The sequence below is a fragment of the Aptenodytes patagonicus genome, chromosome 21 (genome assembly GCF_965638725.1).
Source record: "Aptenodytes patagonicus chromosome 21, bAptPat1.pri.cur, whole genome shotgun sequence".
Lineage (NCBI taxonomy): Eukaryota > Metazoa > Chordata > Aves > Sphenisciformes > Spheniscidae > Aptenodytes > Aptenodytes patagonicus.
In genome coordinates this window covers 557634-584843 of record NC_134969.1, presented here as the reverse complement: position 1 = coordinate 584843, position 27210 = coordinate 557634, and the positions used below count along the sequence as shown (strand labels likewise).

The 27210-nt window shown below is 53.6% G+C and overlaps 3 protein-coding genes across 3 annotated transcripts; 2 read left to right on the top strand and 1 right to left on the bottom strand.

Moving 5' to 3' along the window:
* Window positions 1-2211: 2211 nt before the first annotated feature.
* On the top strand, window positions 2212-23025 carry MANEAL (mannosidase endo-alpha like). The gene is given in 6 exon segments (XM_076357659.1): window positions 2212-2374; window positions 18703-19092; window positions 19589-19698; window positions 20122-20198; window positions 20658-21025; window positions 21028-23025. Coding segments are annotated over 6 exon segments (1374 nt in total). The 3' UTR covers window positions 21294-23025.
* YRDC (yrdC N6-threonylcarbamoyltransferase domain containing) lies at window positions 22555-25944 on the bottom strand. The gene is made up of 6 exons (XM_076357150.1): window positions 25791-25944; window positions 25362-25557; window positions 24907-25021; window positions 24436-24555; window positions 23557-23699; window positions 22555-23245 (listed from the first exon to the last, which is right to left on the bottom strand). The coding sequence occupies exons 1-6, from the start codon at window positions 25942-25944 to the stop codon at window positions 23182-23184; spliced, it is 792 nt and encodes a 263-aa protein (XP_076213265.1). The 3' UTR covers window positions 22555-23181.
* Window positions 25945-26067: 123 nt separating this feature from the next.
* On the top strand, window positions 26068-26775 carry C21H1orf122 (chromosome 21 C1orf122 homolog). Its single transcript, XM_076357658.1, has 3 exons — window positions 26068-26109; window positions 26165-26308; window positions 26408-26775. The coding sequence occupies exons 1-3, from the start codon at window positions 26068-26070 to the stop codon at window positions 26483-26485; spliced, it is 264 nt and encodes an 87-aa protein (XP_076213773.1). The 3' UTR covers window positions 26486-26775.
* Window positions 26776-27210: the final 435 nt, after the last annotated feature.

Below are 27210 nucleotides of genomic sequence, written 5' to 3'. Positions count from 1 at the left end.
TGCCACGGGACAGATGGGCTGGGCCAAGTGTGGAGCAGGTCTGCTGCATCGCAGGCGTGGTCCGAGAGCTGGCTGCGACCCACCACGACACATCAGCCCCGCGAGACACGTCCCCCTGCCGTAGCACCCCGCTCACCCACCAGCCACTGCGGAAGAGCAGCCACAGGTGCTGCATCGTCACAGCAGTGACGATGTCTCGGGAGGGAGAGCACGAGCAGAGCAGCCAGATGCCACATAGACTTCAGAGAGCAGTAAAGTAATTAAGTATTGACTGAGAATGTCCTAGGTGAGCCCTGGATGCACATTACATTCTGCTTAACTCAATAATTACCGTATATATTATCCCTTTCTGCACTCTACCTTTATTAAGCTAGAGGATCTGTAATTAGCTACTTAGTTTAAGTGTAAGATTTTAATTAATGCATATTATGAAATATAATTGCTTATTAGAGGTAATGTTGCACGTTCTAGTGCACCAGTATCTCTGTAATATTTTAACCAAAATACAATAGTTTGTCACAATGGGTGAGCACAGGTTTTATTAATCAGGCACTGGGATGCAAAACATCCTCTACAAAGCCAAAAGAAACCAACAAATTGGTAAACAATTTGGTACAAACCCACTCTCAGAACCATTCCCCCTTCCAAAACTGAGCAGGACGTGTGAGGCCACTGCGGCCGCACAGCAGTGTCCCCTCCGCTCAGAGGGGAGGCTTCGTCCCTGTCGGACCAAGGTCTGCAACGGCCCCGTACATGCGTCTGCCTCCGTGTACACACTGAGCACACGCAAACACCCGCAACGCAGGGTGACAGTCCTGCCGAGAGCTGCAGTCACCAACGCGGACCACACAGAAACATGAGCAACAGGCGCCACCTCCGTAAGCAGTCAAGAGATTTGCCCAGTGGTGTTTTCAGAAACAGGCAGGGCTGGCAACGCTGTGGTCCCAGAAAAGAGGAGATGGTTTCATGGCATCACCTCCGTGGGAGCCCCATCCCGGCAGCAGCCAGGGCAGACTGGGTGAGCTAGAGAGCAGTCAGCAGGAGGGGAGGCAGCCAGGGTCTGTGGGTTTTTGTCACTCCTCCCAGCTCTCCTGGCATCCAAGGAGCACAATTTGCAGGGAGCCATGTTCTTTGCTTAACGAGCCTTGTTAGTAAACCTCACCTGAACTCATACCTGAAAATTTATATTCCCTTCGCAATTGCTGGCAGCCACAGAGGGAGCCTGGTTCAGCGAAGAGGCTGCAGCTCCCACTGCCGAACCCAGCCCCATCGCCCACCACCAGCACGATGGCCTGGCATCTGCAAATGTATTTAGCTGATGACTGAAGCTTTGATTCCATTTAATTTAGATGTTAGAAGAGTTTTATTTTAGGACTTAATATGTTATTTATGAAGGTATGTCAACACAGCATATCAATTTAGCAGCTGTTGCTAGTTTACTATGAGACACTGTTTAAGACAGGACAATCTGTCTCGCTATATAATATCAATTCTGTGGCACTTACACAAATGCAAAATCACTACAACATTAGCAACAAACAACAGCCATACTAGAGACTTAGAAAAATACCTTGTAAACCGCACAATAAATTATTGACTTCATGGCATTTGGTGCTGAATTAAAGTGATAAACTAAAGTTTTTATCTGCCGAAAGCTGTTTCCATGGTGTTGAAGCAGCAGATGGTCTTTCCTGGAGATAAAGGACTTCAAAGCCTTGCCAGTGCAGAGAAGAACTGGAGATTTAGCATATGTATTGTAAAATTTAAGAGAAGAGCACCTGGTGGTGCAGCCTGACAGTGACTGGCACGGTTCTGCCTCGCAGGTGGCAGCCCCAGCCGTCCGAGCAGGGCCAGGACCCACCGCAACGTACAGCCCAGCCCAGGGCATGTTCAAAAGGCTCTATGGACCCAATTAGCTGTTTATCAGGGGTTCCTTCATACTTATTCAGGAGGGAAACCCCAACAGTCACAGCCTTCCCTTCATTCACACTAACAGCCTGTTCTGGCCCTGTTTTATGAGTCATTAATTCCTAGTAAGTAGAAAACTGCATGATGGGCTTTGGATATGAATAGTTTACTGTATCAGAGACAATCCGTGATCTAAATTACCAGCTATAAATCAATTTTTGAATGTTGACATACCTTTAATAATGATAAATGAAGAATTTATGGATGCTGCTAAAGTTGACATCAAGATTTTGATTCGTGAGCATGCTGAGCTCAGGTGGAGCCATCAACCCCAGGTCCAGCACCTTGTCCCAGACTTGGGAGAACAGTGTGCCCCTCACCTGCACTCTGGTGACTGCCAGCCCCCCGTCCCCCTCCCGTGCTGCGGGGCTGGAAGTCCCCATGGACCACGGCCAGGTAACTGCAGGTGGGTCTGAGCTTCAGCGGCTTCTGCCTCCTTTGCCAGCTCCTGCCATCCTCACCTCCACGCTGCAGACAACCAGGACAGCAAGAGGTTTTCTTTCTGTGCAGTGAAGGATGCTCTCCCTCGTCCGGAACGCGTCATTCTCAGGTGGTACTTCTTCCTGCCTCTCTATTTCTCTTGACTTCACCTGCAGACACCCACTCTGACCACCCGTGAGGGTCTGTGGGGGGACAGACACTAGTATGGGGCGAGCTATGACCATCTGAGCTTTCACAGAACTCAGGACACCGAACTGGCGCAGGCCTGCTGTCGAGAGCTGCGAGGCTGGAGGGAGGAGGGCTGGATCAGAAAGCTGGGAGCCAAGTGACACCAAGACATTGGCTGCAGGAGGCCAACAGAGACCAAAAAATGGCTTGGTGACCTGCAAGGCTGAAGACAGTCTCATTTTGTAATAGCACCATGGTAATGGTAGTAGCTCCACCAGGTACTTCACACAAACAAGACGTGAACAACTACAGACACAGGCACAGCCCTCCTCTGTCCGTCTGTCTGCTGGCTCTGCTTGTCTGTTTATGCTGCCTGGTGCTTCAGGACACATCTCCCTGATATGGGCTGTTGTTCTCATGCACGTGTGCCAGGAAGGCCGCCTGGGCTGGAAAGCTGCTTTTCATTTGATTTCAATTTACTGTTGGAATTAAGCTGGTGTAAAACAGTGTGTGAAGAGGAAAATTACCATGTCTGTTTAGAGAGCGTAAAATAGGTACTTAACTGTTTGACCACTTAGACGGTGGGGTCCAAATCAATTTTCACCCAGCTCACGTCCTGCCACAATTAATAAGCTGAAAATGATGCTTGTTAGAAGCGAACAGTAAACAATAAATAACCTCAGTGCCTGTCACTCCTCCCCTTCAGGTTCATACTCTGCCTTTCTCCTCCTACCTCGCCTGCACCCTGGCTTGCACCCGCAGAGCGGCCATGAGTGGGCGTTAGTGGGAGCTGCAGCACCCGGGTTCAGGGGTTCGGACTGCATGGTGGATTACAGGGGTGCTCCCTTTGAAGATGGCAGCCCGCTGCGAACCAAAGGCACCTACAGCACTTGGCCCTGCTGCACCGGTGCAGGACAGGCCCCGGGAGCGGGCGCCCCGGCTGTGCCTCCCAGCCTCTCTGGATGGGGTCAGGGGAGCCCCCAGCCCCTTCCCTCTTTGCTGAGGCCGATGGAGGGAGCCCCCGGCACCGCAGACGGAGCAGAAGGGGGCTGTGCTTGCCAGAGGTGCTACACACATTTCAAATTAAAAGCAAAATTACAAAGCAACCCCAGTGATGTCCCTCCACCACACACGGCGGGACCTGCCACCATCTGAGCCTGCCCATGCTCTGCCTGCACTCTGCCTGTCAGTGCCCTCGCTGCCGCCACCGGGGAGCCAGCCAGCCCACCCCTGGCCGTGGCAGTACCCCACTCTCGGCACCGGCCTCTCCCTCCCCAGCTGGAAGAGCCGACCCTGATCCATCTTTCTCAAGTGAATACTACATATACGTGCCGCAAAAAGGCAAGGCAAGACACAGGGATTAGGAATTAGCTTGTTCCTGCTGTAATGAGGATGAGAGCATGACGGTCGTTACTGGCATCCCCACTCCGGCACCCAGGGGGGCACACCAGCACGCCCGAGTGCCCCAGGACCACGGCAGCTCTGCTGGGGCAGCACCCACCAGTTCTGCGGCAGCGGACAGGTGACACGAAGGGGACTGTCCTGCTCGGCTGTAGTGGGGCTGAGGCTGCTTGGGGTCAAAGTAGGGGGCTGATCCCCTTCCCCACCCAGCCCCACCTTTAACAAAGTCTGGAAGCTGTGCAATGGGAAGCACCGAGCTATTTGTCCCAAGCCAAGGCCATGACAGCTCCCCAGCCAGCCAGAGAAATATTAATTGCTAAGCAAGTAATTAGTGGCTACAAAATATGACCAATACAATTACACTGAGGGTTTTTTTTCCTCTCTCTGTCCAGAGTCTTGGCACTGAACAGTCTTATAATTAGATGACAAAACTGACAGGCAGCTCCAGTGAAACAGCCCGTCCTCGCCTTTTGCAGAGGCTCCCCAAGTGTTCTGCACCAATAATTACTAATCAAGTTATTTCTTTCAGTATTAAAAAGGCATTCCACAGGTAATTTGCCCATAATAGCACAGGCCCGGCGCTGGCAAACAGCCTTGTACCTGCAGAGCCCAGCAGGTCTCTGACGGCTTCAGGTATGGGCTCATGGATGCTCCCTGAAGCAACCCTCCCACCCCAGCTTGGGACCCTCCCGTGCCCCCATGGGCTCCGGGCTCTGCATGGCTGCTCCATTCCCTGAAATTGCCACCCAAGGGCACTCAGCGTGGTGCAGCCCACCACCATCCAGCGCATGCACTCCTCCAGCATGTCGCAACGGGAGCCCCCCGCCATGGCCAGGACGTGAACGTGGGCAAGGGACGGGGCAGACCGGAGACGGAGAAGCAATACCCAACAAGCCCTGCTCCCTCTAGCCTGTTGTCAGGCACAAGGATAAACAACGTGGGGGAGGATGAACGGGCACGGACGCTGTGGTGTGCCTGAGCCGCCTCTCCTGGAGGTCCAGCCTGCTCACCCGAAGCCAGGCTCGCCTGGTCCTCACCTGCACGGGGACATGCCCTCCTCAGCACCATTTCATCCTAGATGTTCCCAGCTGCTGCTGCTGGTGTGTCCTGGCTCAGTGGCACTGTAATGATGTCATCCATCTGCATTTTCTAAGACTGTTTGGAAAAAAAGCCCATGAGTCTGTAACTTGTCATTATAATACAGACCTGGAGAACAGAAGAACAAACAAACAAACAAAAACCAATAATGGCTTCTATTGAGCAGAGACCCAAAGCTGATGGATGACCTGTAGCAGCACAGGAGAATTATTTGTGAATTGCTATTGATTTCCAAAATCAAAATGTAAATTTTGCCTCACAATTGAAGTATTGGGGGAAGTTTTTGCTTTTAGAAAGCCTTTTCTCTCCCTGTGACTTTTTTGGGGGAAATAACATCCACTCCAGCCAAGTCCACATTATTCTCATGAACACAGAGCAAGCTGGTTAAACTCAGGCACCCGTGCCTGGTGCCTGGCCTGGGTTTGAGCGTTGCAGGGCATCCTCAGAGTCCTCCTAGACACTGAAACGCTGACACAGGGGCAGAGCATCCAAGAGCAAGCAGGGTGTGATTCAGGACAAGGGCCTGCAGGTCTGGCGTGGCACCAGGGCAAACCCCGTGAGCCAGCACATCTGCGTTAGCACCGGGGGGAATGGTGCAAGACTGACTATCCAAGCTGGAAGCACCAAAACCTGTATTTTAGACCCAAATAGGTGCCCACCGAGGTTTCTGAAGGACCAAGCACCCGCCACTGCACCATGGCCCCAGTATGTGGCTCTGGCCCACAGCTTTACCCCAACAGCCCGTGTCTGTGACCAACGAGCTCTACAACTCCTGCCTCGCCGCCTCCAAACTTGGCTCCGCATTTGGGAAGGAGCTCAGCACATTGCCGTGAAATCTAAACTCATAGCGCTCGCCCTGAGCTGTTCCGTATCATTAATGGAACATCTGCCACGCCGCAAACAATGTGGAGTGTTCAGCGCTTCTCCGATCACTTACCACTAACAGCATTAGTCTTACTGCTATGAACAGAGTGTGCAGCAGAAGGCCAGAGCGTACTAACGCCTGGCAATCTGAAAACATTAGAAATAACCTCCCTTCGTCCCAGCACAGAGGAGCCACTGCTGCCTCTGAGCGATCCTGCCTGGCTCTGCGGACCCAGCATCCCGGGACGGCACTTCCCACATCAGCAAATGCTGGTGGTAGTCACCACTGGTGCACGCACTGCTCTGCTTCCAGCACCTCAGTATCTGCCATTCCCCTACCTCCCCATCCTTTTGTCATTATCTAACCCATGACAAACCCATTATGATGCTAAAGATTGGAATTACTGTGATCCCCGGCAGATGACCAGGAACTGGCCCAGAGAAACAGCAATGTTTTGCACGAGGCAGTAATAAATTACTGAAGGTCACCTATGATTTATCACTGCTTTGGATTCCAGACAGTGACACTGCTTCACCCAGGGAAGCAGCCTCGTGGGTGCCAGAGCATCTGCTCTGGTTGAGTCTCTCTAACAGCAATGTTTTTGCTTATTTTATTGGATTGGAAGCATCCCCAATAAGCACGCTGTCTGCTTGTTTGAGCGATGCCTTTGCCATACAACACTGTGAATTTACATCCCATCCACTGTGCGCAACTGCTCTGACAACTGGAAAAGCACCGTCTGGAGAGAGGACAAACTTCAGGAACCGCAGGCGGCTCCCACACAGGGTGAGCTCTGCGCCGCCAGCCCCACCTGTGCACTCCCCTGTCCTGCCCGGCTGAGCGAGTGAAGGACGCGGCCACAGCCAGCTTCACTCCAGAGGAAAGCAGCACCTTTCAGCGTGATCCTGTTTGTGAGGGAGAGCCTCAGCGGTGCAGGGACCTGCAGAGCTGGCCTGGCAAGGGGTACGGACACAGACCCTTCCTCCCGTGCCTCTCCATGCGCTTGGGCCACCTCTCCCCGGGGCTCTGCTTCCTGCTGGAGTATCCCCATCCCAGCTCCGAGGCTGGGTGCCCTGAGGTTTTGGCAACGCTTTAGGGGCTCCAAGACCCCTGCCAGCAGAGCCTCCTTCTTGCTGGCTGTTTGCCTGCCCAGTGGCAAGCAGCCCACAGGCTGCCCCAAGACAAGCCCTGCCCGCAGCAACTGCAGGCAGAGCGCAGCACCACTGGAGAGGCAGCCAGGGCAGCCCCCAGCTGCTGGTCACGGCTTCTCCAACACATTCACAACTGACCAGCTGCGGATGCTCCCACTGCTCAAGCACCTGCAGCGGGTACGAGACCCCAGCCTGCAAGTATTCCTGTGCCTGTGTCCCTTTGCCCCGGGGCTGTCCTCTCTCCTCTGGGCTCCAATTCTGCCTCTTCCGGGGCTGGGAGACCCCAGCGCAGTTGAGGAGCAGTCAAGGACACAGACAAGCGCTACTCGCAGCAAGACCCTGCCAGACACACTGGCAGTTGCAACCTCTCACTTTAGAAGCAGGAAAAATAATTACCAGCAACTTTTGGAAGTAAATAAATAGTTGGTGAGCTGGGCCGCTTGATTTATTAATGGTCAGTTGAACTGTTCAGACACCTCGGTCGTTACTAACAAGAATATCTGATGCCAATAAAACTCTTTGCCTATCGTGCTGCCAATATAAAAAAATCCAATGTGTTGTATTAAACCAGCTACCCTCAAGTGCAGAGAAATAATCTGGAAAACAAACTCAGAGGCTGGCGAATCCCCCAAATGCATCCCTGGTGCAGGCTGGGTCATTATCACCAGGACGGGGCAACTATGCACACAAAGAGGGGAGCAGGGACCAGCCTGGGGGACAGGTGGGACATCCCTGCAGCAGTGGGGGACTCAGAGGACCCAGAGATATTAAGAAAAGCTCTTTTGTTGTAAGTGCAAGGGCTAGACAACAGCACGTGAACTGCCTGCCCCAGCCAGCGGCTGCTCTGTGCCTGAGCCCAGCAGAGCTGCAGAGACACAAGACACGTTCCTAGTTTCAGCCCTGCGACTCCCCAGACTTGGTCCCAGCAGGGACGAGTCTTTGCCGTGCTCGTGAATGTGCCAGAAATGGCTGCAGGTGACAGGCACTGCCAGAGAGATAAGACTACGCAGCACTGCACCGTGTTTTCATCTTCAAAGAGCTTTAAGATGCTAAGAAATTAACAGCAGCTTCTCCTGGGCACAGCTTTTGTCCCTGCGTGAAGGTCTGAGGCACCAGGCTGGCATCGTGGAGACACGCTGCCAGAGCCTGTCTGCAGGCTTGAGCTGCTCTGATTAGGAACAATTAGACAAGAGGGCAGAGAAACCCCAAAGAGAGCGGCTGCCCCTGACACAGGCTCTCGGCAGGGCTCCGGCTGCAGCTGCCAGTGGGAAAGGCTGAAGTGGCACTTCTGCAAGTGCAGTTAATGCTGCTGGAGCCTCCACCTCACTGCAAAGGGAGCAAGGACAGACTGCTCCTAGCCAGCCCTTCCTCTGCCGTCACCCACTTAATGGGGCGGGGGATATCAGCAGGGGCAGGGTTACCCCAGGGTTTGAAACAGGCAGGTTTTCTATGCAAACAGCCCTCCAGCCCCCTGCACACCTCCAGCCCCTGGAGCCAGGAGCTGCGTCCATCAGACCCAGCAGCGTCCCTCCCTCCAGGCCCTCCCGCCTGTGCCCTGAGGCGTGATGGGGACGGGAAGCCTGCCACTGCCAGCAGCACCTGGCCTCGTCCTCACGTCTGGCTGGTGGCAGTGGCTGCGTTTCTAGATAACCCTCTCATCTCATCAGAGGCTGCTAGATTTAATTCACTGCACTTTGGTATAAAGTCAGGGTCCCATCCGGAAAGCAATTTGTGCGTCCCAGAGCAGGCAGTCGTAACATTTCCCATTAAAATGTAAATTTGGCTAAGTTTTCTGGCATCTCTTTTCCTTCCTTAAGGTAAGAAGAATATGAACTTGTATTATTTTTTCCATCAATGTTATCTTCCTCTCAGTTTTGTGCTAAGTAAAAAAGCTGCCCGATATACACCTTCTGCAAATTAAATTTGAATTGAGTCTGACAGCACAACAGGGATCCAGATTACAAAGAGATGTGCTAGCCTAATTGGAATCATTTCTAAGAGGTTATTCGCAGAAGCATTAACCAGGAAGGCACAAGTGGAGCCACACGTGGTCTCTGCACTGAATGCTCATCTCAGCCAAACAACCCAGCGCTGCCGGCATTGCCCTCGCAATGCAGGCAGGAGTGGGGTGGCTGCCCGGCCAGCTGCAGGACCAGCCTGCTCCCAACACCAGCAACACCTTTGCCAGCAGCATCACCTCTCAGGAACATGCTGGATGCTGAGTTTAGTTTTACTGATTGCAGCCTGCCAACCAAAACCAGCCTTCCTCAGCCAGGCACTGCCCAGACACACCATGGGCGTACCGCAGCCACCGACAGACCCACAGAGCTCTGGGGTTAGGTACGTGGAGCCAGAGCCCACCTGCAGCCCAGCCCAACAGCAGGGCCACCATGGGCCACCTCTGCAGCAGGGCAGGGGGTGGTCCCAGGACCGACCTCCCCTGCAGACCCCCATCAGCTGCTCCTCCCACCAGCCCCTGGGGCTCCTGCAGCCAGCCAGATGCCAGCGGTCCCTGTCCCACCACGGTCCCTGCTCCACCACTTGCCTCCCCAGCAGCTGCAGCAACACGCTGTGTCCCCCCCACCAGCAGAGAGGGGAAGGGACATCTTGTAACAGGCACAGGATTTCGGCCAAACATGCTCAGAATAGTTAAACCAATTGTCCTGCTCACACTGCGGTTTTTAAAAGATGATCTTTCATGATTAAAATGCCAAATCCCTATAGACTCACCATTTCTTTTCCCTTCAGACACCTGGAGGCAGGGAAGTGCTCTCTCCACGCCTCGAGAAGCTTGTCAGAGTCTGAAGGGTATTTAAAGGATATGACTATACACCACGGGGAAAAACCTGAAAATTATCTTTTGATGGTCAGCTACGCAGAAACCAGCAGGGACCAGGCTGCCCATCCCAGGGCTCCCTGCCCAGAACTGCTGCTTGACACGGCTCGTCAAAGTCATGCTGGAGCAGATCAGCTGCAGAATTAATATGGGAGCACGATGAATTAATTACTATCTCCACCTGCATTTCTAGTGGGGATAATTTCAGGTGCAATGGTTTGAATGACATGGTTTCAAAGAAGAGTCTCCCATTCTCCTGACTAATTTAAGGTTAACTAAATTTGTTTCTCACCAGGAGACAGCTCATCAGCTCAGCCCACAGTAATGACAGCTCCGCAAGCTCCCACAAGTCCCCAAGAAGCTGGAGACACTTTGGGTTTTGTCCCCAAGAAGAAGCAGGGTCAAGTTGTGCCGTACTCTTGCTTCTCTCACAGAGCCCCCCACAGGAGCTCCAGCACCCGGAGCTGTCGCATTGCCCCACGCGTGGCTGCTGGCCACCACATCATCCTAAACACAGTTTGCCACATTTGCCTCCCCTGAAGGGCTCCAAGAGCTGCCCAGGTCCTGGGCAAGGCGGGGAGAGGCTGGTCCCTGCAGGGCAGCAGACTCCCACAATCTTGGTCCCTCTTTGTGCGCCAGCGCACCCTGTGCAGGGGAGCACCACTGCATTTGGTTTTTCAGTCCTGTCTCCAGAAACCGTGGCCTCACCACTCCATCTGCCTGCGCTCGGCGCAAGCCATCCTGCCCCACTGGTGTGACGGCCACGCAGCCCAGCTGGCCCCACCAGTCACCACTCTATGCAGGAACGGCCGCTCTTGGCACACAGTGGGGCCAGCCCCGATGGCCACCATGGGCCTGGGGCGCATGCGCAAGACCTCACGGCACATGACGTGCGGACGGCCCACATCGCACAGCGATGGCTCACATTGGGCAGCGGACGACCCACACCAGGCAGCAGACAGCCCATGCTGGGCAGCAAGCTCCCGCAGGCTCAGGAGTTCCCGCTTCCCCAGAAATGGCGTCAAAACAAGCTGTGGCTAATGACAGTTTGCATCACGGTGTAATGAAGTAATTGCACTTGACAGAGCTGCAGCCAGCCCACTTCCCAGCTACTTGTGGGCAGAGTTAATGGAGAGTATCATCACAGACCCAGGGGAGAGCGGGCTCATGAATAAAAATTAATAGCTTCATTGCAAAGAGTGGTCTGGTCCAGTGCTTTCCCTGTCCCAGAGACCCACCGGCCCCGGGGACAAGAGCGTTCCCCGTGGAGGCCCAGGGTCACAGCGTGGCTTTCCTGCGGGGCAGGTCCTGGCATGGCACAGGCAGCACCGGCTCCTGGAAACCAGCACGTGGCTCAGACTGTAACCGAAACCTCTGTCCCCTCAGCAGCAGTAAGTGAATTAGCAGAATCAGCCAGCATTAATTATGCAGAGAATCATTTGCTGGCGAAATTAAAAAAAAAAAAAGAGGATCTAATTTAATCAAAATATAATTAAATGAATAGTTAATTTAACAATTCCGCAGTGAAAACCCCTTGACCTCTGGAGCTATCCTCTCTGCAAGCACGGGCTGTTCATCGCTCCAGCACTTGGCTCAGGCAGCAGTGGCACCCCATGGCACCCCCATCCCCTGGCACGTCCCCACCTCGACCTGTGCTGCCCAGAACCCTCTCCCGGGGGACTCACCCTGCAGCCATCTCTAAGGTGTCAAAACCAGGAAGGGTAAATTACAGCCTTTTTGAAAAAGGGAGAAAAAAAGATGAGATGGGTGTACACAGACCACATTACCTTTAAGCCCCTGAAAAATTCCAGTCCCAATAAATATTTTTTTAAGGAACTGGAAAATAGGAGAACATGAGCAGCAGCCAGGTGGAATTTCCTCCAGAAAAGGGAGCTGAGAGCAAATCTGACAAATGTGTCTGGAGTGATCTGGGAGAGGGGCTGCTGTCTGGGGAAGCAGACTCTCCAGATGGCCTCAAGGTCCCTTCTGTCTCTATCATCTATGCTTCTACAGACTAATTCCTTAAATCAGCATCCTGTGGAAATTTGCCAGGCATCCTGCCAACCCTGGAGCTGGAAGAAGGGCTGGAGGACAGTATAAATGGATATGCATGCACAGCATGTAAAAGGAAACTGTGTTTTTGCAATAGGCCCCTATAATCTCCAGAGATAAACTCAAAGGAGCATTTTACAGCAGCCTTTTCTTGAGACAGCAAAGCCCTGGCTCAGAGATGTAAGGTGTGTGTAAGAGAGGCAGAACAGCCCCAGCCGAGAACTGGCTGTCTCATGGATGCCCCTTCCCACACGCTGTTTCACAGCCCGCTCCTGTTATAGGCGGACTCATTCCTGCAGCAAAAACAAGAACTGCAGCTCAGCATCCCCCTCTACGTACAAAAATGGCCTAGATGGACAAGATCATCTCTCCTGGCTGTAATCACAGTGAGTGAAAAATCCTCACTCTGAGCTTCAAGCATCTGGCAAGGCGGACTGTGCTCCATCTGGAAGCATTTCCCCATGCACTGGACTATCTCCTAGTCAAGGCATTATAAGAAAATAAATCAGAAGGAGATTAACATAAATATTGTTTGAAAGATTTAATCAGCTACAAATTGCAATGTTGTGTTTCCAGCTTAATTAGCCCAAGCCTGGTTTTCTTTGCTCTTTATTGTGGAGTGAGGGCATTTAGAAGCAACATTGCAGATCTCAGTCTGCAGTGATGGAAGAAAATTTCTCCCTGGCTGGGGCAAGCAGATGCCTCTGACAGCAGGATCTCTGGGGGAGGCTGCTTTCTGCAGGAGGAATGGTGCTCTGGTGGCTTCCTGTGCCGTTCTGCGACAAGGAGGATGCTCCAGCCTTGCAGGCACATTGCTGCTGCACCCACCAAAGCAGGACTTAGCTGCTTTGCCTTCGACATCAGTGGCATGAGAGGCAAAGAGCCCTCAGACATGGAGGTGGTATTTGTGAGAGTCTCCCCAAGGACAGCACCTCACCCCTGCACAGGCACGGGGCAGTTTTGGAAAGATTTCCTGACTGCCCCATCAAAGACATGACTTGAGGCATATCTGCACCTGGCAGACCGTGCCTGTACCGTGGCACTGTGAAGCCATACATGTTCACCCAGACTTGCAGAGCTCAAGGAAGGGCAAGGAATAAATCTAATGTCAATTATAGCTAGAGATGGCCAAAAATGTGTAAAAAATATTAAAGCAACTAAACACATTCTCTGAGGCCCCTTCCTGTAACAAGAGTTATTCCTGGGCTGCTCTAATTTATGTCCTGCTTCTTACAGTACTCCAAACGATAACCAAAAGGACACAATAAAGGGTGCTCCAACTACAGCAGCTGTGAAAAGTTCTCAGCACAACCACCTCTGCCATGTAACAGCTGCACAAAATAAAAAGAGGTATTGAAAAGCCACAGGCTTTTAGCCACCAACTGCAGCAGCAAGAATGGGGGACATGGGGAAGCACTCAATAACCATCAGTAGATAAGATCACGGGGAGAAGCAAGAGTTACCCAGCAACTGCCCGGCATCAGACAGACCCGATTACTCAGCCAAGGCTTCCAAACACAAACCCCTGACAGCATTTTTCCCCAATGGCTTCAACAGGGATGGAAAGGGTCAGACACTCAGCAGCTTCACCTCTGATACCAACACGGACTAAGCCTGCCTAGTCTGTTGTTGCTCATTTGAATCATCGCTATATGAGTTTGAACTGGCTCTGCTAATGAGGTTCTAAAGATGCATTTTTATTTGGAGGGCAAGCACTAATTAAAATGCAAACCACGTATTTCCTGCTCTGAGTGCTCATGCCAATGTGATTTCAACAAGGGTTGCAAACACAAGAGTCACCCTGATCTGTACTGCTCCTGTGAATTGGCTTATGAAAGTGTTTATAGTTCCACCTACAAGATCTAAAAAGGCATCTCTCTCCACTCCAGCAGAAGCTATTTGTCTAATCAGCATGTCCTAACTGGTGATGAGTGTATTTTCACAATGCATCTCAGCAGACAGCTTGCAGTGTCCCAGACGCTCACCATTGCCATCGGTCCTGATGCCGCATCCCCCCACCCACTGCACACAGTTCCTGGCACTGAGTCTTTGCACAAAGTCACTCAGTGTAGCAGCAGGGTCCCCATTTTGGAAAGAACCAAGAACACCTGATTAAGCAACAAAGCCTGGGTTTGCTCCATGCTGGTGCGTTCCAGAGGTGCTGACAGTGCCCAAATGCTGACACAAAGGCTGGTCACTTTAGCTGGTGCTGAATACATCACCCTGACAGCTGCAGCGGCCTGCAGACACCCAGAAGCCAGAGGAAAGAAGTAATTTATAGTGCCTGCATTTCCTGCGAGGGAACAAGGGCATCAGCCATTTCACCCATGCCTGACGCATGGCTCATCCTCTTGATGCTGGTGGCACAAATAAAGCTGTCACTTGCAGGGACACTGAAGGCCAGCAGCATGGAATGAGCCAGAAGCAGAGGCACCAGCTGTGATGCCGATATGTTTCCCCAGTTTTCTACCCACCAAGGCTGCTCGCAAAGGCCACGCCAGGTTGTGGCAGAGAGACAAGGCTTCGGGCATCCCAGAGCAGACCACAAAGCCAGCCCCTTTCAAGCAAGGCTGCTTTGCCTCAGGGCTTTGCCTCACCTTCTTGAAGACCATCGCCCCCCACCCAGCCATGGGAAAACAGCCCTTCCTGGCCCTGAGGGCATCACCTCCATCTGCACGCTTCGAAGTCCCCAAGGGGAGGGATGACCTCCCGCAGCAGATGCCCAGCAGCCAGGGAAGTGGCTCCCAGGAGGCCCCTGCGGCTGCACCACTCACCCAATGTCCCTGCAGCTCGGCTGCCTCCATCCACACAGGGCAGAGCTGTGTGCCTGTGCTGTGCACAGAGGCCAGGAGCACAGCTGCACCCCAATTATTGATGGCGCAAGATTAGCTTGTCTGAACAGGGAAATACATCACCGGAAAAATAGGAAACATTTGGAAAGTGGATGGCGGACGTGAGAGTGATGAATGAGTGCTGGAGAAGCCCGGCAAAGATCAATGAATAGCTGATGAGCTGAGGAACGAGATGGGGAGGCAAGATCCCCATGCAAACACAGAGGGAGCAGAATCAGTAGGGAAATTGCTCACTATGGTGAGACGTTATAGTGAGCCCCCAAGCAGCCTTTACATCCATGCCACAGCTGCGGGGGAAGCCAGGCTTCGGGGCAGCTAGTTCTGGCTCTGTTCAGTGTTGGTGAGAACCGGGGGCTATGGAGAGCAGACCGCTCGCACTCACTGCCTGCCAGGGCCCAAGGAGGGACCCCCTGTGCCCCACTCTGTCCCCTCCACCAAGTCATGTCCCCTGCTCAGAGCAGTGCCTATCAGCACTGCAGGGACAGTCGTGGAGGGGAGAGGGTCCTGTGCCAGCAGACAAAAGGGAAGCGGTCCCTCTTATTTCCCGCGGTCCCTCTATCCTGCAGGATATCTGATTTTGAAAGACAAGGTAAAGAGCTCAGAGAAGGGGAAGCACCCAGAGACCCCTCACGCACACACTTTGCAGATGACAGTAACTCACCCAGCCCGGTGCTTCTGGGCTTTTACAGCAGAAGCTCCACAGACAGGCAATTTCTGTGAAGACATCATTTTGGGGTCAGCTCTGTGTGTATTACAGTCCATTAGCAGCGACTGAGACAGCTGCTCATGAGCAATAAAGATACATAACCACTCCATGGCACTCAGACACTGGGAAAAATCATCCCAGCGTGTGCTTTGCAAGGACCAGGCACAGGCAGGAGAGCAGCACCACATCCTGCCCTCCCCGGCAGCCGCTCGCCTGCAGCAGGCAGCTCGGCACACAAGCTGCCATCTGCGCCACGCTGAGCCCTTGTCCACACACGGCCCCAGTGCAGCACTTACTTATTAATGCTTTTAAGCAACCGTGCACACCGTCAGCCGGTATGGCTGCCGGCTCCAAGGCTCCCTGTGGTGGCCTAGCACTATCTAGTGGTGGGAGACACGGCTCCGGCAGCCCAGCCACCCTGGCAGCAAAAGGCTGGAGGTCCGGCTCAGCTCACGGGGCTGCTCAGAGAACAAACATGTATGGACGGAGGCATTGGGGAAGCCAGCGGGAGAGTCATTTAGGACAAGCGTCATCGCCAGCAATGCAGTAGTGAGAAGTGCCCTGGTGCAGTAATTTTTGGAAACTCATGTTTCTGGGCCTTCTGCACTACAGGGTGGTTGAGTTGGGTGGGCTCAGGGATGGGACTCCAGTAAAAACTGATCCTTGCAATACCGCTGGAACACAAATCACACGGGCAGCGTGGAGACCCAGACTGAGCCACACCACCATTTTACCCGGTTAGATGTGTCTGTTAGACCTGAAGATCCTGACTCGTCTACCATGCACCCCCTGCTCATTGCTTCCAAATAATTTTTATTTAGATGGTTCTGCCCTGCCTTCAGCTCCTTCACCTGCCAGCTCATAAATTAAACTTCAAAGACAGTTTCTAGAGGCGCTGAACTCACAGAAGGAGAAGAGTGACAGCAAATTCATTGGTCTGCAGATTTCTGTCCAGTGCCCTTGTCCTTGGCACCAGATACAGAGAAAGCTCTTCCCGCCTCCCTGGAGCATCCACCCTCTGCAGCCTGACCTCTCCAAGTAGCCTGAAGGTAGCTATTTGAAAGAAAATGACAGCAGCTACTTGTGGGATGATGGGCTGAATAGAGCAATTTAAAACTGTCCATCAAAAAGCAGTCGTATTTAGCCCCACTGCCTCCTGCCCCACAGCTGGTTCTTGGTGGCTCTAGTGTGCTCAGGCGTAAGGGCCTGCCAACCAGGAGGTCACAAACAGCAGTGTCCTCTGCATAAGCGAATGAAAGAAATTACTCACACTACGAACACAGCACCGCTAGCTTCCTGAGCTAACTGGCTCAGCACGACACTCACTGCACCCACAAGTGGCAGCTGCGAAATTAGATTAAAAAGTGTCCTCATCTCCAGCAGATGACAGCAAGTGAGAGGCAAAGGGGGAAACGAAGCTCACCGAGTCCCTGAAGAGGCCCAAGATCTGCCCCAAGAGGCAGATGTGAGCTGATGAATAAACACACAGGAGCATCACCCCCAAGCATGAACCAGGCCTCCAAAATTATCACACTGGTCTTGAAGAGATTTGAAAAATAAATGGGGGAAGCAGGAGAGGCTTTTGCTTGCCTTATACTCTCTGAGCCACTAACGTACATTTGCACCATGGTTTCTGATCTCCCCCTGCAATCAGGTCCAGCAGCTTCCTTAGGAAGGTATAGCTGCATTTGTGTTCTGATCAAATAGATCCAGAAACTGGAGAGGTAAGAGTTGGATGCCTCTCTCCGCTCCTTTGAGTACAGCATTTGTACGGTATTTATACACAGAGGTGAAGTATTCCTAGAGCAAGTCCCATGCGTGCAGAGTTCAGGCTCCAGCAGCACTTGTGCCCTACGCCCAGATGAGACAGAGGACAAAGATGAGGTTCCCTGTCTTACAAATAACTGCTCATCAGAGCAGGGGGATGTTCCTTGCTGCTCTTCAAAGCTGGCTCTGCACTGCTTGTAGCATCCACATATGGTGGAACATGAAATACAGCTGGGACTAGGACTTGAAATAGCTGCTTCAGACAGGACGCTGCTATCCCCAGGAAGAGAGGAGCAGGCATCACCCCCAGAGCAGGGCTGGTGTACAAGCAACAGGGAGTTTGCCAAATCTCTTTTGCAAACTCAGGTGGCACTAGTTAGCAGGGATTTTAAAGGCCAAAACATATCCAAAGCAATACAGCAGCACACAGGATCACACCAGGGCTGGCCAGGCACTTTTCTCGCTGGAGTCCCAGCACACCAGCTGGAACCAGGATGCTCTCCCAACACCCCTTTCCACTGACGTCCTACCAGAACCCCTGCTGCCAACCTGGCACCCAGCCCACAGTTAGTTCTTGCACACATCTAACCCAGCCAAAAACCACAGAAAGCTCTGAAAGGCAAAGTTCTAGCTGTTTCTACAGTTCACTAACGCTTACCCACACTCCTCCCGCAGACCACAACTCTGCGTGGGTGGCTGTCGTGAGGAAATGCTGCCAGAAGGCTCCAGCGCTGTGGGGCAGCTTGAGCTTCAGCCAAGCAAAATAATGGAAGCCCCAAAGCTGCTGGGGCACCTTAGAAGCCTGTTTCTGATTTGCAGGCAATTTGTTCCCTCGACAGGTTCATCTCATTACTGGGTTTCCATTTAGCAGGAGTTTTATCGCCTGTAACATTTGTGCATAACAGATTCACCCAATTAAAATGTTATTTCCTTTAACAGCTCGGATAGTCACATTTCAGTGTTTGCTGGAGCGTGTTTTCTTTTCCTCGAGTAAGTTTAGTCCTTCACCAACCACTCGTTTCAAGGCTCGCGAACCAAGCACGGACGGCAGCCCCTGCCCTTCCCCATCATCGGGCGTCTCTGCCCTCTCCCCGCCACCCTCCCAGCCGGGGCCGCGGCCGGTCCGAGCTACGGGCCGGTCCTGCAAGGAGCATCGTCGGCCCCGCGGGGCATCAGCCCCCAGCGCCGCCCGCACGGAGAGACCCACCGGAGATGCGCTCCGGTCCCGCCGCCCTCCCCGCGGGCCCGGCCGCCCCGGGCGGGCAGCTCCCCGTGAGGGTGCGGGAGGGAGGGCGGCGGGGGACACCCGCCGGCGGCTCCGCCGGGCCGGGCGGGCCGCGGCGCTGCAGCCCCGGCCGCCGCCAGCAGGGGTCCCCGCCGCCCGGGGCCGGGCCGAGCCTCCGCCGGGGGCCGGGCCGGGCCGAGCGGGCGATGCGGCGGCGGCGGGCGCTGCTGCTGGCGGCGGGCGCTGCTGCTGGCGGCGCTCCTCGTCCTGGGCTGCGCCGTGGCGCTGCGCGCGCTCCGCGCCGCCGCCGGCCCCCCCGCGAAGCCGCCCGCCCCGGCGGCGGGCGGCCCCTCCTACGACCTGCACGCCTGGTACGGCAGCCCGCGCTTCGAGGGCCGGTACCGGCACTGGGACCCCCGGGTCTCGGCCGGCTTCCCCCGCGGCCGCCACCGCCCGCCCGCCGACATCGGCTCCGGCTTCTACCCCGCGCTCGGCCCCTACAGCTCCCGCGACCCCGCCGTGCTGGACGAGCACATGGGCCAGCTCCGCGCCGCCGCCATCGGTAAGCGCCGCCGGCCCCGCCGGCCCCGCACCGGCAGCGAGAGCCCCGGTGCCGGCCCGCCAGCCCCGTCCCCTGAGGGCGGCAGGCGGCCCCGAGCCCCCGGGGCCGTGGCAGGCACGGGCACGCACCCGCCCCCAAGCCCCGCACCGCAACTCAAGCGGCTGCGGTCGCTCCCCTCCGCCGTGCCGCGACGCCCCATCGCCGGGCACCAATGCCCCTCGGCATCCCCTGCCGTGCCCCTGCACCCAGCGCCTCTCACCGCTTCCCCCCGCCACCCCGCAGAGCGCTGCTGGCACCCAGGGCCCCTGACAGCTACCTCGGAGCCAGCGGCTGGGAGCATTGATTACAGGGTCTCGTAACCATGGCTCAAACACCACAGGTCTTCTAAAGCGTTAGAATGACGAGAAATGTTTACTGCACTGCTGATGCACGGGAAAAGTTCAGGAACAAAACACACTTATTTGACCGAGACCTGCTCTGTTACATACCGCTGTAGGAGTGCTGGTCCTGTCCTGGTACCCACCCAGCCTAGCAGACGACAACGGGGAGCCGTTGGACAGCCTTGTGCCCTCCACACTGGACGCTGCACACAGATACGCCATAAAGGTAAGGCCCTTGTCTGCTGTTGGAGGCCATTAAACTCACCGTTCAACTCCAGCACAAAGCTGGTGCTGTGCTTGGGCAGAGGCCCTGCTCCTCTGCCTCAGTGACCGTGTTAAAAGAAACAAGTACTTGCGTTTAAGACAATGGGGACAATTTTTCAATAGTTAAATACAGGGCTTTTCCTCTTCTTAATAACTGGGATTTTCAGTTTACTTTTTACTAGCATTAGGGAAAACTAGTGAAAGCCCTGACTTCACCGAGTAGACTGCCGTATTCTGCATGTGTCGTGAAGGCATCCTCCCAGTCTGCCCACAGCGGGTGACAGAAGGTCCTTTACAGTGGACCTAGGGTCTTCTGGGAGGTCAGGGTGCAGAGAAAGCAATACCACTGTGATGAAAATAACCATCTCCATGGTCTCTTTTGCAGGTTGCCTTTCACATCCAGCCATACAAAGGGCGCGATGACCGCACTGTGCATGAAAATATCAAATACATCACGGACAAGTTTGTTTTTCATGTAGGCTAAATCCAGCTGTGTAGTGTTGCTTTAAGCACAAACAGCGTGCAGAACTTTGAATTAAATGCATCAGAATAGTATCCAAAGATCAGTGCATAGGGGAGGGAGCTGCCTAGAGCCAGCCAACAGAGCAATACTGGGCAGGGGTCGTAATCAAATGCCACTTTCTCCAGCACTTCAATACCTCGCGTTCAGAACCCAAAATTGCTTTCTCCTGCTCAAGTTTCTAAGCTTATCACCCATAGACTGGCACCTCTACCCTTTCTTTCAAAAGGGAAAGGAGAAGGCACAGGCGCTCCCATGAAGGTGGAGATAAAGGTTCTGGGAAAAGAGGCCCCTGCAGCCAACGAAGTCTCACACCGTGCTTGCCTTATAATGGAAATGCCTGCTGAGGCATTCATCATTCATCACCCCAGCCTCTGAGAAAGCTTTGTGCTCTCCTCTAGATACGGATCACACACAGCTTTTTATATGTACAAGACCAGCACCGGCAAGAGTCTCCCGCTGTTTTATATCTACAATTCCTATTTGACACCGGCTGAATCCTGGGCCAACCTTCTCATGCCATCAGGCTCCCACTCTCTCCGCGACACTGCTTACGACGCTGTGTTCATAGCGCTGCTGGTGGAGGAGGGACACAAGCACGATACCCTCTCCGCAGGGTACGATGGCACGTACACATACTTTGCGTCCAACGGTTTCTCTTTTGGCTCATCCCGCCAGAACTGGAAAGCAATCAAAACTTTCTGCGACTCCAACAACCTGATATTCATCCCCAGCATTGGCCCAGGCTACACTGACACCAGCATTCGCCCCTGAACAACCGCAACACTCAGAACAGAGTCAACGGGAAGTACTATGAAACAGCTCTGCAGGCTGCTCTCATGGTCAGGCCAGAGATCATCTCCATCACATCCTTCAACAAATGGCACGAAGGCACCCCGATCGAGAAGGCTGTACCCAAGACGACGCTGACACGCCTTTATCTGGACTACCTTCCTCATCAGCCGAGCATGTACCTGGAGCTGACTCACGGGTGGGCAGAACATTTCAGCAAAGAGAAAGAGCAGTGGTTGATGTGACTTCAGGATTTGCCTTACTCGGAAAAACATCCTGCTGACAAAGCTGCAGCACAAAGAAGCGCTTCAGAAAAAAGCGCTCGAGGAGATGCAGCCACAGAACCTTCAGCCTAACCAGGCCGCTGAGCGCAAGCAGCCATCTGCAAATATCCCAAGGACTGCGTAAGCCCCAGCTATGGACTCACGGGAGGAAGCGTTACAGGCAGCAGGAAATCTGCAAGCAGCAGTCAAATCTAATTTTCTGCAGATTTCGTACAGATGACCCTTTCAGAACTCCTCTGGAATTCACGAGGGGTGCTGGTTTGGGGGTCAAAGACCTGGTTTTTCTTGGTGTGGGTATGTTCTGTGATGTTCGACACGGTTAGCTGGGTTCCAGCATGCATTTCACCGTACACCCTTGGCCCGCTGTCTGCAGTGATCACATATGCCTCACTCTGCTAGCAACTCTGTCAGAGCATTCCTCTATCAGCTTACTGTAGAGAGGAGTAAATATTCCTTCAAATTGTCTACTGTAGGTGAAACTAAGCCATGCCGTTACATACCCTCTATTTTATCCAACCTCTCCTATACCAAGGAGTTCTGCGGTGGGCATTGTCACTGTGGTCCACTGTATCCAAATAACTAAAGATAATTAGAGCTGGAACACTAGAGACTACTTACTACTACTACTACTGTGTGTGCTGGAAACCAAGGAAATGCAATGATCTATACTAAAAGCTCTTAACTGATTGTTTTGTGTTCCATGTTTTGAAAATTTAGATCTGAAGTTGCTTTATCCCCTTTAGTACCAAGGAAAAAAAATATTTGCAAAAAAATGCAACTGAAAACACCATTAATTTGTGCTTTGAAAGAGGTTCAGCTCCCAGTAGCTTTCCCTTTTTTGTGATTTTAGCCATGCTTGGACCCTTCTAAATTAGCCATAAAATTAATTTATACTTGTCTATATCAATAAGATGAGAAGCGGCAGCTCTGGATGTGAAACAAGGTTCTATTCATGACGACTCCATACACGTTCTTGCTAAGCACCTAAGTCCGTCAAAAGTGATGGACAACATGTCTAAAAATAAGCATTTATAACAAAATCATGCAAGTTGCTTACCAGTTTTTAAATTAATAGCAGCTCCACAAACTTTACTTTTCAATGAAGAATAAATACCAGAGGAAACTTTCATTCGTTCCCTATTTACTTCAGCTTAGCACTGTTTTCAGAAGAAAATCAAGAGAGGGAAGTCCACGTTTAAAAAATGAAGATCAGCACACTAAGAGCTTTTCATTCTTTGTATTAGGAGGAAGTCAGGTCTTTCTGAGCAGCTCTCATCTAGATAGGGACCATCTGAATACGGTTAGTTTTCAAAAGCACTTACAGTTTCATCTCAGTAGTAGGTTTTGATTACATTTAGAACAGAGAAAAACAGCCAGAGGACACCATAGCTATAACATCACGAAAGCTCAAAAAACCTCTTTTCCATCTTTGCTTTTCTTTCAGTGCAGGTACAATAAACAAACACATGGAGTAAGTGTTAAGGGGAGGGTTGATCAGACACTATCTTCATCATCCCATCCTGAGAATAGTCAAACGTTCAAATTATTGTATTTCAAAGCCCAAATCACGTTAATAAAACAGACAGGTATTTGGAAATAGTACAGCAGCACAAAGAGGTCAGCATACATATTTGGGTTGGTTTCTCAGACTATAGCAGATGTGATACTAATTAACAGATACCCATCAACTGTTGCTCTGTGTTTTGGGGTTTTTTTATCTTTTGTTTATTAACCTTGACATAACCCATCGACCTTATTAAACAAGGCCATGAACGCCCATTTCCTGAATGCACAGGCACACGGTGCCCAGCTTTACCAGCCCTGCAGAGCCTCCTCAGAGTCTGAAGTCTCAAGACGATTCTGGTATCAAGCCATACTTCTGCCTCAGGATTTCAACTGTAGATGTCAGTGCACTGTGGAGTGAAACAGAACCGTCAGAAAAAAGGTTTTTAAAGATTAAACTGCATTTTGAATCAAGGAGAACATGAACTCCAGAAACCAGAGTGTTTCACTTAGAAGCTTCTAGAAAGGGGTCTCCTGGGCTCAGAATCTGGAGTGCTCTTTCAGGATTTCTGAGCGTGCTGGTAATTAAGCTAAACAACATTAATGTGAAGGTTCAACTGCTATGGAAAAAGAAGCAAAACACAACCCACCCTAACCTGAAAGCTTAATTTCATTTAAAGTAAAGGAAAAGCTACAGTTATATTCAGCAAAGAGTGCTCACCAGCCAGGACGAATGACGGTGAATTTCCCCGACACAGATAAGTCAACCACAGTTGACCCCAAACGACACTCTGGGCTCTGGACATCCCCTATTGGGCCTCCATCGATGATTAAGGACAACTGAGGCCACAGGTCTTGGAATTCCTGAAAAAAAAAAAAGAGATGTGGCTAACAGTCCTGAAGATGGTTTGTGATCGTGTTTTAGCAGACACTACTGGACATTCTGGTGTCAAGGGAGGTGGTCTCTCCCCTTCCTCTGTCAGGTCAGCTCATTTTTTTTTCTGTCATTAACACATCCCGGTTTGATTTCTGAGAACAGATTTATCTCAGACATGCAGGATAGCCACAAGGATTCTCTGGTTGAAGACTTCTTAGCTGCACCACTGTTTATTAAGGAGTGCACAAAAAAAACCTAGAAGTCTATCAAGACGTTTGGGGGCAAGGACAGGGCGTCTGTCTGGTACTATGCCCAACTATACCATCACCAGGGTCACAAGCTTTGCAAAAAGACATCTCCTTGAGTGACAGTTACCCGGCTGCAAGGAGCTGTACAGACAGCAGCAGTCTCATTCCACAGCCATCCCTCCTAAACCCATTTCCATCTTTCGGATTTGGCACCCACTTCAAAAGCTGCACATAAGCTTTTAAATATTACTTTTCAGCTCTGCTCTCCTCGCTTTTTAAGGTGAGGATCACAGCAAGACAGCTACCCCACACCACATATCCGCAGGCTGTTTTAACTATAGATTATTATTTAAAAAAAAAAAAATAGCAGCAGAGAAATCCTTGTTTTATTGCTAAAGCTGGCTTCCAACTGTGAGAGCCCTTGGCTCTGACAGACTACCACAATAATATCACTTAGTGGCAAAAACAGCCTTACCGAAACCGTCAGCGTGCTCGCCTGACAGCTGATGTTAGCACTTGTTAAAGCCAGTGGTCCAGAGCAAGCTCGTGCCAACTCCCTAATAAAAGGGTGGTTTGGAATACGAACACCAACCAGCTACAAGGAAGAAGAGAGCATGGTTTTACACGCAGTAACCATTTTTAATCTTGCATTGCCTAAAGCCTTCTTGACTTAAAGCTGATACTCCAGAGAATCAATAAACAGGCACCTGCTGAACTAGCCACAATGAGAGACGTGCCTTCATAAGTTAGCCCCTAACACTGGGTTATGCCATGTTCAAATAAGTCACGGGGAGCACAACAGCGCAGGGACCAGCTTCGGGAAAATGCGAATCACTGCTAAGCACGCTGAACACACACATAAGAATAAAAGCTACTACAGCAGAAGCACAAAGATAGCACACTGTCCCTCAGAAACACAGAGATATATCCTGTGGCAAAGACCTACCGACGTGAAAGGGTTCAAGTCTTTATTTAGTTCTTCTGAACGTTTTAAGACCAGGGTCACAGGTCCTGGAAGTAGGTCCCGCAGCAACTCATCCGGCACATTCACGTGGCAGTATCTACATGGCAAGAGGAAGCGCGTTAACGGCGGGTGCGCAGCTACACCCAGACTGCTGGTGCTGGGCACTGCGACTCAGCTCCAGTGCAGCCCTTCCCCTCGGTCTCACGCTCTGCAGCGTGGCAAGCAGAAAGCAGCCGCCCCCCGCCACAAACGGCACCGAGCACCGGCAGCCCCAGGCCCCCCGCGGGAAGCGCTGTATCTCTGGGCTCTCCGGGCGGCCTCGCCCGCACACGGTCGTCAGCATCGCACAAGGGCTTCCCGAGCCGAGCAGAGACCGGCCGAGCGGAGGCACGGCCCGCGCAGCCGCTCCGCGCACCGAGGGCAGCTCCCGCGCCCACCTGTAGAGGCTGTCCACGTCCCCGAGGCAGATGGCCAGCGGCTTCCCCCCGTTCCGCCCCTTCAGGCTGTAGACGCTCCGCACGGCGCCGGAGTCCTGAGCCAGGCACGCCACGCCGTACACCGTGTCCGTCGGCACCGCCACCAGCCCGCCCGCCTGCAGGGCGCCGACGGCGGCCGCCACCGCCTCCCTCCAGCCTGCCCGACACCGGCGGGTCAGCAGGGCGGCCCGGCACCCCCCGCTACCGGCCCGGGGCCTCCGCCCCCCAGCCCACCCCGACCCCGGGCCTCCCGCCGTGCCGGCCCACACCGCCGCCGGCCCTGGTTCCCCCTCCCTCCCCTCCCGGCCCAGACTCCCTCCACGCCGCCGGCGCCGCCCGCGCCTCCCCCCGGACCCGGCCTCGCCCCTCCGCCGGGTACTTCGCCCACACCTTGCGGGTCCGGCTGGGCCGCGCCGCCGGGCGGCAGCAGCAGGCGGGCGCCGCAGGCGCGGCCCGGGGCCAGGCCTAGGCCCGACCCCGGGCCCGGCGCTCCCTCCCCGGCCCGAGCCAGCCCCGCCAGCGCCGCCCGCCCCGCGCTCAACATGCAAGCGCCGCTTCCGGCCCGCAGAGGACGGCGCGGTGACGCACATCCGGGGGCGTGGCGGCCGCGCCGTGCCCATGGCGACGCGGGGCGGGGCGGGGCGGACGGTACCTGCGCGGGGCCGGGATGGAGGCGGCGGCGGCGGCGGCGCCCCACGGGCGGCCTACGGTGGGTGCCGGCGGGCCGCCCGCGGCGCCGCCCGTGACCGCTGTCTCCGCCGCAGGTGGAGGACGACCTGCGGAGGCTGCGGAGCCTGCTGGAGGCCCGGCAGCGGCACCTGCGGGCCCGCATCGCCGCCTGCGAGGAGCTGACGGCGGAGATGGCCGCCCTCCGGGCCGCCCTGGGTGCTGACTGCCGCCCGCCCTGCGTAAGCTCCGGCCCGGGCTCGGGGGAGGGCCGGCGGGAGGAGGCGGGCCCGGCCCCCGCTCCGCGCCCGCCCGCCCTTCCCCGTTCTCTGACCCGCCAGGCGCCGGGCCCGGCCGGGGGGAGCTCCGCGCCCGGCGGCAGCTCCGCGCCCGGCGGCGAGGGGGTCGCGAAGCCCTGAGGAGCCTCGGCGAGCGACCGCGGCGGATCCGCCCGGGAACGGCTGCAGGGGTTCGTCTTCGCGGGGGCCGCGGTCCGGGCGTGGCAGCGCAGAGCCAGAAGGGACCGAGGGCTTTGCTCAGTTACGGGCGCCGAAGAAGCCTTACTTCTGCGCCAGGGGAACACCCAGAGACTGATAAGTCGGCGAATACAGCCTTGTCCTCAGTTGTGGCCTCGGACTTTGCTTTCTTTTCTTGCACTGATACCTTATCTTACTAAATTTGCACTTTAAAATAAAACAATATTGGCTTAGTCTGTACCTCATCCCCTCTGCCCGCATAGAGGTTAGCTGCTTCTTACTGAAGGAGGTACAGCCTTCAAACAGATTGCACCAGGTTGTCTCAAGTGTTGACTCTGTCCTTGACTGCCAACAGGGTCAGGACTAGCTATCAACTGCCTTGATTTTAGAAGGGCTGGCGAAGCACAAAAGCCGTGCATTGTTCTGCGGGCAGCAACTCGGTCTCCACTGATAACTACAATCCTGAAGTCATGGATGCATGATCCGAGGGTATGAACAAACTACAGCTGGCCGAGCCTAGACGTTTGGGGGTGGTTTTTTTGCCACATGGAAGTGTTTTGCTACATTGAGAGCTTGACTTATTCAGAGTGGAGATTTCAGTCTATTTTCCTTATTGCCACTAGCTTTCCACAAAGTTCCCATTCTCTTTATTGGAAAGTACTTAGCAT